Source organism: Eleginops maclovinus, chromosome 22 (genome assembly GCF_036324505.1).
Source record: "Eleginops maclovinus isolate JMC-PN-2008 ecotype Puerto Natales chromosome 22, JC_Emac_rtc_rv5, whole genome shotgun sequence".
NCBI classification, from domain to species: Eukaryota; Metazoa; Chordata; class Actinopteri; order Perciformes; family Eleginopidae; genus Eleginops; species Eleginops maclovinus.
The window spans coordinates 17,610,574-17,623,110 of NC_086370.1; the positions used below are offsets into that span (position 1 = coordinate 17,610,574).

The 12,537-nt window shown below is 45.1% G+C and overlaps 1 protein-coding gene across 1 annotated transcript; it reads left to right on the forward strand.

Annotated features, from left to right (window-relative positions):
• The first annotated feature begins 3,776 nt into the window (after positions 1 to 3,776).
• On the forward strand, positions 3,777 to 12,082 carry LOC134859183 (putative leucine-rich repeat-containing protein DDB_G0290503). The gene is made up of 3 exons (XM_063875526.1): positions 3,777 to 8,822; positions 9,454 to 10,551; positions 11,180 to 12,082. Exons 1-3 carry the CDS (start codon positions 3,777 to 3,779, stop codon positions 12,080 to 12,082), a joined length of 7,047 nt encoding a protein of 2,348 aa, XP_063731596.1.
• Positions 12,083 to 12,537: the final 455 nt, after the last annotated feature.

Here is a 12,537-nt window from a genome sequence, read left to right on the forward strand (position 1 = left end):
AGCACCTCTGAAGCCTTCGAAAACCTAATGGGCCTGCAGACCCAGGCCAAGATGGAGAAAGAGGTGATGGAGGCCAAGATAAATGAGATTGAGGAGGACTTCAAAGAAAAGAAGACAAGCTTAAGGATGGAGCTGTCGGATGCACAGTCACATATCGACCATCTGAAGAAGGAAAATGCAAAGTTGACGATGAAGGATGTCAGCACCAATGAAGCCCTCGAGGAGCAAATGGGCCTGCAGACCCAGGCCAAGATGGAGAAAGAGGAGATGGAGGCCAAGATAACTGAAATGGAGGAGGACTTTAAAAAAGAGAAGACAACCTTAGGGACGGAGCTGTCGGTTGCTCAGTCACAGCTGATGCTGAAGGAAGTCAGCACCTCTCAGGATCTGGAGGAGTTCAAGAGAATTCAGACCCAGGCCAAGATGGAGAAGCATGAGATGGAGGCCAAGATGAATGAGACAGAGGAGGACTTTAAAAAAGAGAAGACAAGCTTAAGGACAGAGCTGTCGGATGCTCAGTCCCACATCGACAACCTGAAGAAGGAAAATGCAAAGCTGACGATGAAGGATGTCAGCAACTCTGAAGCAGTCAAGGAACTAATGGGCCTTCAGACCCAGGCCAAGACAGAGAAGGAGGTGATGGAGGCCAAGATAAATGAGATGGAGGAGGACTTTAAAAAAGAAAAGACATGCTTAAGGACGGAGCTGTCGGTTGCTCAGTCACACATCGACCACATGAAGGAAGAAAATGCCAGGCTGACACAGAACCAAGTCAGCACCTCTGAAGCTCTCGAGGAGCTAATGGGACTTCAGACCCAGGCTACAGCCAGTCAAAGGCAGACATTGAACTTGCTGAGCCAAGAAGAATTAGAGCTTTCCCAGAGCAAGAAGTGCTTTGAGAGGAAATATCAGGCCGTGGAAGAAACCTACGAGAAGGAGCTGACAGAGAAGGAGAACAGCTGTCAAATAAGAGTGGCAGAGATGGTGAGCAAGGACGAAATGGATAAGATGTTTCTCCAAAGAGAAGCAGAGGACAGACCTAGGACCAGCGCAGTTGAGGAGATCCAGCAGCTAATCAGAGTGAAAAAGCAGCTGCAGGTATGATTGATTTACTCTAAATTCACATTTTAGGATGTTATATTAGCTTGACCTAGAGTAGGGGGAAACAGCTATTTGAGTTTCTATTTAAATACACACCTCCAAACACGGCTTGCATGTAATATCTCATTTGTGTTGTATGCACAAACTCATAAAAACATAGTTTTTAATGGAATTACAGGGAATATACCTTGGTAAATGCAGCAAAAACCTTACAGCCTCTGGTCTTCACAGTCAGACAAGTGGACGCTGCACAGAAAGGCTGTCAAACATATATTATTCTTAACTAAGCTAATCTCAAATTCTAGCTGTAAAAAACAGGCATGAGTGTTGAAGACTTGGCAAAAATGCAAATAAGTGTATGTCCTAAGTTGCCCAACAATTCCTTTCTAATAAAAACAGTTGTCAAAATCTAGGCTCGTGGTTTTAGCCTAATCACCCGCGTTTCAAAACCAGTTGTCAGAGGGCTTTTTTATCCCTTGGATAAGCCGATGGTGCTATGTGATATTGATGACAAACAAAAATGTTGGACCACACTTTCACTAGCTAGCTAGCTGTATTCAGAGTGCTATTAAATTAATTAAAATCAGAAAGCAGAAAAATAATACATTAATGTTTTGTTTCAGACGCCTACCAGCAGAAAGCAAAAAAAGAAATGGTGGAAGAGACGACTTCACCTCAGGAGGCAGCTTCGTCGAGCCAGAGCTACTACCTCCAATAGACTGCTTCCCATCTTTCCCGGTCAAAGTAGTGGTCCATCTTACGACGCTGTAAAAATCACGATGAAAGGTGGCAGCACCTCCGAACCCATCGTGGAGCTAATCGGCCTTCACACCCAGGCCAAGATGGTGAAAGAGGAGATTGAGGCCAAGATAACTGAAATGGAGGAGGACTTTAAAAAAGAGAAGACAACCTTAAGGACGGAGCTGTCGATTGCTCAGTCATACATCGACCACATGAAGGAAGAAAATGCCAAGCTGACACAGAACCAAGTCAGCACCTCTGAAGTTCTCGATGAGCTAATGGGCCTTCAGACCCAGGCAAAGATGGAGAAAGAGGTGATGGAGGCCAAGATAAATGAGATTGAGGAGGATTTTAAAAAACAGAAGACAACCTTAAGGATGGAGCTGTCGGTTGCTCAGTCACAGCTGACGCTGAAGGAAGTCAGCAACTCTCAGGATCTGGAGGAGTTCAAGAGAATTCAGACCCAGGCCAAGAAGGAGAAGCATGAGATGGAGGCCAAGATGAATGAGACAGAGGAGGACTTTAAAAGAGAGAAGACAAGCTTAAGGACAGAGCTGTCGGATGCTCAGTCCCACATGGACAACCTGAAGAAAGAAAATGCAAAGCTGACGATGAAGGATGTCAGCACCTCTGAAGCCCTCGAGGAACTAATGGGCCTTCAGACCCAGGCCAAGACAGAGAAGGAGGTGATGGAGGCCAAGATAAATGAGATGGAGGAGGACTTTAAAAAAGAGAAGACATGCTTAAGGAAGGAGCTGTCGGTTGCTCAGTCACACATCGACCACATGAAGGAAGAAAATGCCAGGCTGACACAGAACCAAGTCAGCACCTCTGAAGCTCTCGAGGAGCTAATGGGACTTCAGACCCAGGCTACAGCCAGTCAAAGGCAGACATTGAACTTGCTGAGCCAAGAAGATTTAGAGCTTTCCCAGAGCAAGAAGTGCTTTGAGAGGAAATATCAGGCCGTGGAAGAAACCTACGAGAAGGAGCTGACAGAGAAGGAGAACAGCTGTCAAATAAGAGTGGCAGAGATGGTGAGCAAGGACAAAATGGATAAGATGTTTCTCCAAAGAGAAGCAGAGGACAGACCTAGGACCAGCGCAGTTGAGGAGGAGATCCAGCAGCTAATCAGAGTGAAAAAGCATTTGCAGGTATGATTGATTTACTCTAAATTCACATTTTAGGATGTTATATTAGCTTGACCTAGAGTAGGGGGAAACAGCTATTTGAGTTTCTATTTAAATACACACCTCCAAACAAGGCTTGCATGTAATGTCTAATTTCGGTTGTATGCACAAACTCATAAAAACATAGTTTTTAATGGAATTACAGGGAATATACCTTGATAAATGCAGCAATAACCTTACAGCCTCTTGTCTTCACAGTCAGACAAGTGGACGCTGCACAGAAAGGCTGTCAAACATATACTATTCTAAACTAAGCTAATCTCAAATTCTAGCTGTAACAAACAGGCATGAGTGTTGAAGACTTGGCTAAAATGCAAATAAGTGTATGTCCTAAGTTGCCCAACAATTCCTTTCTAAAAAAAAGACGGTTGTAAAAAGCTAGGCTCGCGGTTTTAGCCCAATCACCCGCTTTTGAAAACCAGTTATCCGAGGGCTTTTTTATCCCTCGGATAAGCTAATGGTGCTATGTGAGATTGATGACAAACAAAAATGTTGGACCACACTTTCACTAGCTAGCTAGTTGTATCAGAGTGCTATTAAATTAATTAAAATCAGAAAGCAGAAAAATAATACATTTATGTTTTTTTTCAGACGCTTACCAGCAGAAAGCAAAAAAAGAAATGGTGGAAGAGACGACTTCACCTCAGGAGGCAGCTACGTCGAGCCAGAGCTACTACCTCCAATAGACTGCTTCCCATCTTCCCTGGTCAAAGTAGTGGTCCATCTTACGAAACTGTAAAAATCACGATGAAAGGTGGCAGCACCTCCGAACCCATCGTGGAGCTAATCGGCCTTCACACCCAGGCCAAGATGGAGAAGGACGAGACGGAAGCCAACATAAATGAGATGGAGGAGGACTTTAAAAAAGAGAACACAAGCTTAAGGAGGGAGCTGTCGATTGCTCAGTCATATATCGACCACATGAAGGAAGAAAATGCCAAGCTGACACAGAACCAAGTCAGAACCTCTGAAGTTCTCAATGACCTAATGGGCCTGCAGACCAAGGCAAAGACGGAGAAGGAGGAGATGGAGGCCAAGTTAAATAAGATTGAGGAGGACTTCAAAGAAGAGAATACAAGCTTAAGGATGGAGCTGACGGATGGTCAGTCATACATCGACCATATGAAGGAAGAAAAAACCAAGCTGACACAGAACCAAGTCAGCACATCTGAAGTTTTCGATGAGCTAATGGGCCTTGAGACCCAGGCAAAGATGGAGAAGGAGGAGATGGAAGCCAAGATAAATGAGATTGAGGAGGACTTCAAAGAAGAGAATACAACCTTAAAGACGGAGCTGACGGATGCTCAGTCATACATCGACCACATGAAGGAAGAAAACGCCAGGCTGACGATGAAGGATGTCAGCACCTCTGAAGCCTTCGAGGAGCTAACGGGCCTGCAGACCCAGGCCAAGATGGAGAAAGAGGTGATGGAGGCCAAGATCAACGAGATTGAGGAGGACTCCAAAGAAGTGAAGACAAGCTTAAGGATGGAGCTGTTGGATGCACAGTCAAATATCGACCATCAGAAAAAGGAAAATGCAAAGTTGACGATGAAGGATGTCAGTACATCTGAAGCCTTCGAGGAGCTAACGGGCCTGCAGACCCAGGCCAAGATGGAGAAAGAGGAGATGGAGGACAAGATAACTGAAATGGAGGAGGACTTTAAAAAAGAGAAGACAACCTTAGGGACGGAGCTGTCGGTTGCTCAGTCATACATCGACCACATGAAGGAAGAAAATGCCAGGCTGACACAGAACCAAGTCAGCACCTCTGAAGTTCTCAATGACCTAATGGGTCTGCAGACCAAGGCAAAGACGGAGAAGGAGGAGATGGAGGCCAAGTTAAATAAGATTGAGGAGGACTTCAAAGAAGAGAATACAAGCTTAAGGATGGAGCTGACAGATGGTCAGTCATACATCGACCATATGAAGGAAGAAAAAGCCAAGCTGACACAGAACCAAGTCAGCACCTCTGAAATTTTCGATGAGCTAATGGGCCTTGAGACCCAGGCCAAGATGGAGAAGGAGGAGATGGAGGCCAAGATAACTGAAATGGAGGAGGACTTTAAAAAAGAGAAGACAACCTTAGGGACGGAGCTGTCGGTTGCTCAGTCATACATCGACCACATGAAGGAAGAAAATGCCAAGCTGACACAGAACCAAGTCAGCACCTCTGAAGTTCTCAATGAGCTAATGGGCCTTGAGACCCAGGCAAAGACGGAGAAGGAGGAGATGGAGGCCAAGATAAATGAGATTGAGGAGGACTTCAAAGAAGAGAATACAACCTTAAGGACGGAGCTGACGGATGCTCAGTCATACATCGACCACATGAAGGAAGAAAATGCCAGGCTGACGATGAAGGATGTCAGCACCTCTGAAGCCTTCGAGGAGCTAACGGGCCTGCAGACCCAGGCCAAGATGGAGAAAGAGGTGATGGAGGCCAAGATCAATGAGATTGAGGAGGACTTCAAAGAAGTGAAGACAAGCTTAAGGATGGAGCTGTTGGATGCACAGTCAAATATCGACCATCAGAAGAAGGAAAATGCAAAGTTGACGATGAAGGATGTCAGTACCTCTGAAGCCTTCGAGGAGCTAACGGGCCTGCAGACCCAGGCCAAGATGGAGAAAGAGGAGATGGAGGCCAAGATAACTGAAATGGAGGAGGACTTTAAAAAAGAGAAGACAACCTTAGGGACGGAGCTGTCGGTTGCTCAGTCATACATCGACCACATGAAGGAAGAAAATGCCAAGCTGACACAGAACCAAGTCAGCACCTCTGAAGTTCTCGATGAGCTAATGGGCCTTGAGACCCAGGCAAAGACGGAGAAGGAGGAGATGGAGGCCAAGATAAATGAGATTGAGGAGGACTTCAAAGAAGAGAATACAACCTTAAGGACGGAGCTGACGGATGCTCAGTCATACATCGACCACATGAAGGAAGAAAATGCCAGGCTGACGATGAAGGATGTCAGCACCTCTGAAGCCTTCGAGGAGCTAACGGGCCTGCAGACCCAGGCCAAGATGGAGAAAGAGGTGATGGAGGCCAAGATCAATGAGATTGAGGAGGACTTCAAAGAAGTGAAGACAAGCTTAAGGATGGAGCTGTTGGATGCACAGTCAAATATCGACCATCAGAAGAAGGAAAATGCAAAGTTGACGATGAAGGATGTCAGTACCTCTGAAGCCTTCGAGGAGCTAACGGGCCTGCAGACCCAGGCCAAGATGGAGAAAGAGGAGATGGAGGACAAGATAACTGAAATGGAGGAGGACTTTAAAAAAGAGAAGACAACCTTAGGGACGGAGCTGTCGGTTGCTCAGTCATACATCGACCACATGAAGGAAGAAAATGCCATCCTGACACAGAACCAAGTCAGCACCTCTGAAGTTCTCGATGAGCTAATGGGCCTTGAGACCCAGGCAAAGACGGAGAAGGAGGAGATGGAGGCCAAGATAAATGAGATTGAGGAGGACTTCAAAGAAGAGAAGACAAGCTTAAGGATGGAGTTGTCGGATGCCCAGTCACACATCGACCACATGAAGGAAGGAAATGCCAGGCTGACGATGAAGGATGTCAGCACCACTGAAGCCCTCGAGGAGCTAATGGGCCTTCAGACCCACTCCAAGACAGAGAAAGAGCTGATGGAGGTCAAGATAAATGAAATGGAGGAGGACTTTAAAAAAAAAAAGGCAAGCTTAACTGCTGAGCTGTCCGATGCTCAGTCACACATCGACCACATGACGGAAGAAAATGCCAGGCTGACACAGAACCAAGTCAGCACATCTGAGGTTTTCGAGGAGATAATGGGCCAAGAAGTCAGCACCTCTCAGGATCTGGAAGAGCTCCAGAACATTCAGACCCAGGTCAAGAAGGAGAAGCATGAGATGGAGGCCAAGATGAATGAGACAGAGGAGGACTTTAAAAAAGAGAAGACAACCTTAGGGACGGAGCTGTCGGTTGCTCAGTCATACATCGACCACATGAAGGAAGAAAATGCCAAGCTGACACAGAACCAAGTCAGCACCTCTGAAGTTCTCGATGAGCTAATGGGCCTTGAGACCCAGGCAAAGACGGAGAAGGAGGAGATGGAGGCCAAGATAAATGAGATTGAGGAGGACTTCAAAGAAGAGAATACAACCTTAAGGACGGAGCTGACGGATGCTCAGTCATACATCGACCACATGAAGGAAGAAAATGCCAGGCTGACGATGAAGGATGTCAGCACCTCTGAAGCCTTCGAGGAGCTAACGGGCCTGCAGACCCAGGCCAAGATGGAGAAAGAGGTGATGGAGGCCAAGATCAATGAGATTGAGGAGGACTTCAAAGAAGTGAAGACAAGCTTAAGGATGGAGCTGTTGGATACACAGTCAAATATCGACCATCAGAAGAAGGAAAATGCAAAGTTGACGATGAAGGATGTCAGTACCTCTGAAGCCTTCGAGGAGCTAACGGGCCTGCAGACCCAGGCCAAGATGGAGAAAGAGGAGATGGAGGACAAGATAACTGAAATGGAGGAGGACTTTAAAAAAGAGAAGACAACCTTAGGGACGGAGCTGTCGGTTGCTCAGTCATACATCGACCACATGAAGGAAGAAAATGCCATCCTGACACAGAACCAAGTCAGCACCTCTGAAGTTCTCGATGAGCTAATGGGCCTTGAGACCCAGGCAAAGACGGAGAAGGAGGAGATGGAGGCCAAGATAAATGAGATTGAGGAGGACTTCAAAGAAGAGAAGACAAGCTTAAGGATGGAGTTGTCGGATGCCCAGTCACACATCGACCACATGAAGGAAGGAAATGCCAGGCTGACGATGAAGGATGTCAGCACCACTGAAGCCCTCGAGGAGCTAATGGGCCTTCAGACCCACTCCAAGACAGAGAAAGAGCTGATGGAGGTCAAGATAAATGAAATGGAGGAGGACTTTAAAAAAAAAAAGGCAAGCTTAACTGCTGAGCTGTCCGATGCTCAGTCACACATCGACCACATGACGGAAGAAAATGCCAGGCTGACACAGAACCAAGTCAGCACATCTGAGGTTTTCGAGGAGATAATGGGCCAAGAAGTCAGCACCTCTCAGGATCTGGAAGAGCTCCAGAACATTCAGACCCAGGTCAAGAAGGAGAAGCATGAGATGGAGGCCAAGATGAATGAGACAGAGGAGGACTTTAAAAAAGAGAAGACAACCTTAGGGACGGAGCTGTCGGTTGCTCAGTCATACATCGACCACATGAAGGAAGAAAATGCAAAGCTGACGATGAAGGATGTCAGCACCTCTGAAGTTCTCGATGAGCTAATGGGCCTTGAGACCCAGGCAAAGACGGAGAAGGAGGAGATGGAGGCCAAGATAAATGAGATTGAGGAGGACTTCAAAGAAGAGAATACAAGCTTAAGGACGGAGCTGTCGGTTTCTGAGTCACACAACCAACACTTGAACAAGGAAAATGCCAGGCTGACACAGAACCAAGTCAGCACCTCTGAAGCCCTCGAGGAGCTAATGGGACTTCAGACCAAGGCTACAGCCAGTCAAAGGCAGACATTGAACCTGCTGAGCCAAGAAGATTTAGAGCTTTCCCAGAGCAAGAAGTGCTTTGAGAGAAAATATCAGGCCGTGGAAGAAACCCACGAGAAGGAGCTGACAGAGAAGGAGAACAGCTGTCAAATAAGAGTGGCAGAGATGGTGAGCAAGGACGAAATGGATAAGATGTTTCTCCAAAGAGAAGCAGAGGAGAGACCTAGGACCAGCGCAGTTGAGGAGGAGATCCAGCGGCTAATCAGAGTGAAAAGGCAGCTACAGGTATGATTGATTTACTCTAAATTCACATTTTAGGATGTTATATTAGCTTGACCTAGAGTAGGGGGAAACAGTTATTTGGGTTTCTTTTTAAATACACACCTCCAAACACGGCTTGTACTGTATGTAATAGCTCATGTGTGTTGTATGCACAAAATCATAAAAACATAGTTTTTAATGGAATTACAGGGAATATACCTTGATAAATGCAGCAATAACCTTACAGCCTCTTGTCTTCACAGTCAGACAAGTGGATGCTGCACAAAAACGCTGTCAAACATATATTATTCTAAACTAATCTAATCTCAAATTCTAGCTGTAACAAACAGGCATGAGTGTTGAAGACTTGGCGAAAATGCAAATAAGTGTATTTCCTAAGTTGTCCAACAATTCCTTTCTAATAAAAACAATTGTCAAAATCTAAGCTCGCGGTTTTAGCCTAATCACCCGCTTTTGAAAACCAGTTGTCCGAGGGCTTTTTTATCCCTTGGATAAGCCGATGGTGCTATGTGAGATTGATGACAAACAAAAATGTTGGACCACACTTTCACTAGCTAGCTAGCTGTATTCAGAGTGCTATTAAATTAATTAAAATCAAAGAGCATAAAAATAATACATCTATGTTTTGTTTCAGATGCCTACCAGCAGAAAGCAAAAAAAGAAATGGTGGAAGAGACGACTTCACCTCAGGAGGCAGCTACGACGAGCCAGAGCTACTACCTCCAATAGACTGCTTCCATTTTTCCTCGATCAAAGAAGTGGTCCATCTTACGACACTGTAAAAATTACGATGAAAGGTGGCAGCACCTCCAAACCCCTCGTGGAGCTAATCGGCCTTCCTACCCAGGCCAAGACGGAAAAGGAGGAGACGGAAGCCAACATAAATGAGACGGAGGAGGACTTTAAAAAAGAGAAAACAAGCTTAAGGATGGAGCTGTCGGTTGCTCAGTCACACATCGACCACATGAAAGAAGAAAATGCCAGGCTGACAATGAAAGATGTCAGCACCTTTGAAGCCCTCGAGGAGCTAATGAGCCTTCAGACCCAGGCCAAGGTGGAGAAAGAGGAAATGGAGGCCAAGATAACTGAAATGGAGGAGCACTTTAAAAAAGAGAAGACAACCTTAAGGACGGAGCTGTCGATTGCTCAGTCACACATCGCCCTCATGACGGAAGAAAATGCCAGGCTGACACAGAACCAAGTCAGTACTTCTGAAGCTCTCAATGAGCTAATGGGCCTTGAGACCCAGGCAAAGACGGAGAAGGAGGAGATGGAGGCCAAGATAAATGAGATTGAGGAGGACGTTAAAAAAGAAAAGACAAGCTTAAGCATGGAGCTTTCGGTTTCTCAGTCACACAACCAAAACCTTAACAAGGAAAATGCCAGGCTGACACCGAAGGAAATTTGCACCTCTGAATCTCTCGAGGAGCTAATGGGACTTCAGACGCAGGCCACAAGCAGTGAAAGGGAGACCTTGAACCTGTTGTGCCAAAAAGATTTAGAGCTGTCCGAGAGCAAGAAGAGCTTTGAGAGTAAATATGTGGCCCTGGAAGAAACCTACAAGAAAGAGCTGACAGAGAAGGAAAACAGCTGTCAAAGAAGATTGGCAGAGATGGTGAGCAAGAACGAATTGGAGAAAATGTTGCTCCAAAGAGAAGCAGAGGACAGATGTAGGACCAGTGCACTTGAGGAGGAAATCCAGAAGCTAATCAGAGAGAAAAAGCAGCCGCAGGTATGATTGATTTACTTTAAATTCACATTTTAGGTAAATTATATTAGTTTGATTAAGAGTAGGGGGAAACAGCTATTTGCGTTTGTATTTAAAAACATACCTGCAAACACAGCTTGCAATATCTCATTTGTGTTGTATGCACAAAATCATAAAAACATAGTTTTTAATGGAATTACAGGAAATATACCTTGGTAAGTGCAGCGATAACTTTACAGCCTCTTGTCTTTACAGTCAGACAAGTGGACGTTGCACAGAAAGACTGTCAAACATATATTATTCTAAACTAAACTAATCTCAAATTCTAGCTGTCAAAAACAGGCATGAGTGTTGAAGACTTGGCTAAAATGCAAATAAGTGTATGTCCTAAGATATCAAACAATTATTTTTCTAAAAAAAAGACAGTTGTCAAAAGCTAGGCTCGCGGTTTTAGCCTCATCACTCGCTTTTGAAAACCAGTTGTCCTGAGGGCTTTTTTATCCCTTGGATAAGCCGATGGTGCTATGTGATATTGATGACAAAGCAAAAATGTTGGACCACACTTTCACTAGCTAGCTAGCTGTATTCAGAGTGCTATTAAATTAATTAAAATCAAAGAGCATAAAAATAATACATCTATGTTTTGTTTCAGACGCTTACCAGCAGAAAGCAAGAAAAGAAATGGTGGAAGAGACGACTTCACCTCAGGAGGCAGCTACGTCGAGCCAGAGCTACTACCTCCAATAGACTGCTTCCCATCTTCCTCGGTCAAAGTAGTGGTCCATCTTACGAAACTGTAACAGTGACGATGAAAGGTGGCAGCACCTGCGAACCCATCGTGGAGCTAATCGGCCTTCACACCCAGGCCAAGATGGAGAATGAGGAGGTGGAGACCAAGATAAATCAGATGGAGGATGACTTTAAAAAAGAGAAGGCAAGCTTAAGGACGGAGCTGTCGGCTGCTCAGTCACAAATCGACCACTTGAAGGAAGAAAATGCCAGACTGACACAGAAGCATGTCAGCACCTCTGAAGTTTTCGAGGAGCTAATGGGTCTTCAGACCCAGACCAAGAAGGAGAAGGATACAATGGAGGCCAAGATAAATGAGATGGAGGAGGACTTTAAAAAAGAAAAGACAAGCTTAAGGATGGAGCTGTCGGTTGCTCAATCACACATCGATCATTTGAACAAGGAAAATGCCAGGCTGACACAGAAGCAAGTTACCACCTCCGAATCCCTGAAGGAGCTAATGGGCCTTCAGACGCAGCTCACAAGCAGTCAAAGGCAGACCTTGAACCTGCTGATCGAAAAGGATTTAGAGCTGTGCGAGAGCAAGAAGCGCTTTGAGAGTAAATATCAGGCCCTGGAAGAAACCTACAAGAAGGAGCTGACAGAGAAGGAGAACAGCTGTCAAAGAAGAGTGGCAGAGATGGTGAGCAAGGACGAAGTGGAGAAGATGTTGCTCCAAAGAGAAGCAGAGGACAAACGTCGGACCAGCGCACTTGAGGAGGAGATCCAGCGGCTAATCAGAGAGAAAAAGCAGCTGCAGGTATGATTGATTTACTCTAAATTCACATTTTAGGATGTTATACGAGTGTGACCAAGAGTAGGGGGAAACAGCTATTTGTGTTTGTAGTTAAATACACACCTCCAAAAAGTTGTAAAGACTTGCAGCTTGCAAGTAATATCTCATTTGTGTTGTATGCACAAAATCATTTCAAAAATAAATGCAGCGATAACCTTAGAGCCTCTTGTCTTCATAGTCAGACAAGTGGATGCAGCACAGAAAGGCTGTCAAACATATATTAATCTAAACTAAGCTAATCTCATAGTTCTACCTGTCAAAAATAGGCGTGAGTGTAGAGTTGGCGAAAATGCAAATAAGTGTATGTCCTCTAAGATGTCAAACAACTATTTTCTAATAAAACGAGTTGTCAAAAGCTAGGCTAGGGTTTTATAAGCCAATAGTGCTATGTGAGTTTCATGACAAACCAAAATGTGGGACCTCAC

Coding starts and splice junctions, on each gene's coding strand:
- LOC134859183 (XM_063875526.1), top strand. CDS start 3,777: ATGAAAGGTGGCAGCACCTCCGAACCCATCGTGGAGCTAATCGGCCTT. Junction 8,823..9,453: donor GAGTGAAAAGGCAGCTACAG/GTATGATTGATT, acceptor GTTTTGTTTCAG/ATGCCTACCAGCAGAAAGCA. Junction 10,552..11,179: donor GAGAGAAAAAGCAGCCGCAG/GTATGATTGATT, acceptor GTTTTGTTTCAG/ACGCTTACCAGCAGAAAGCA.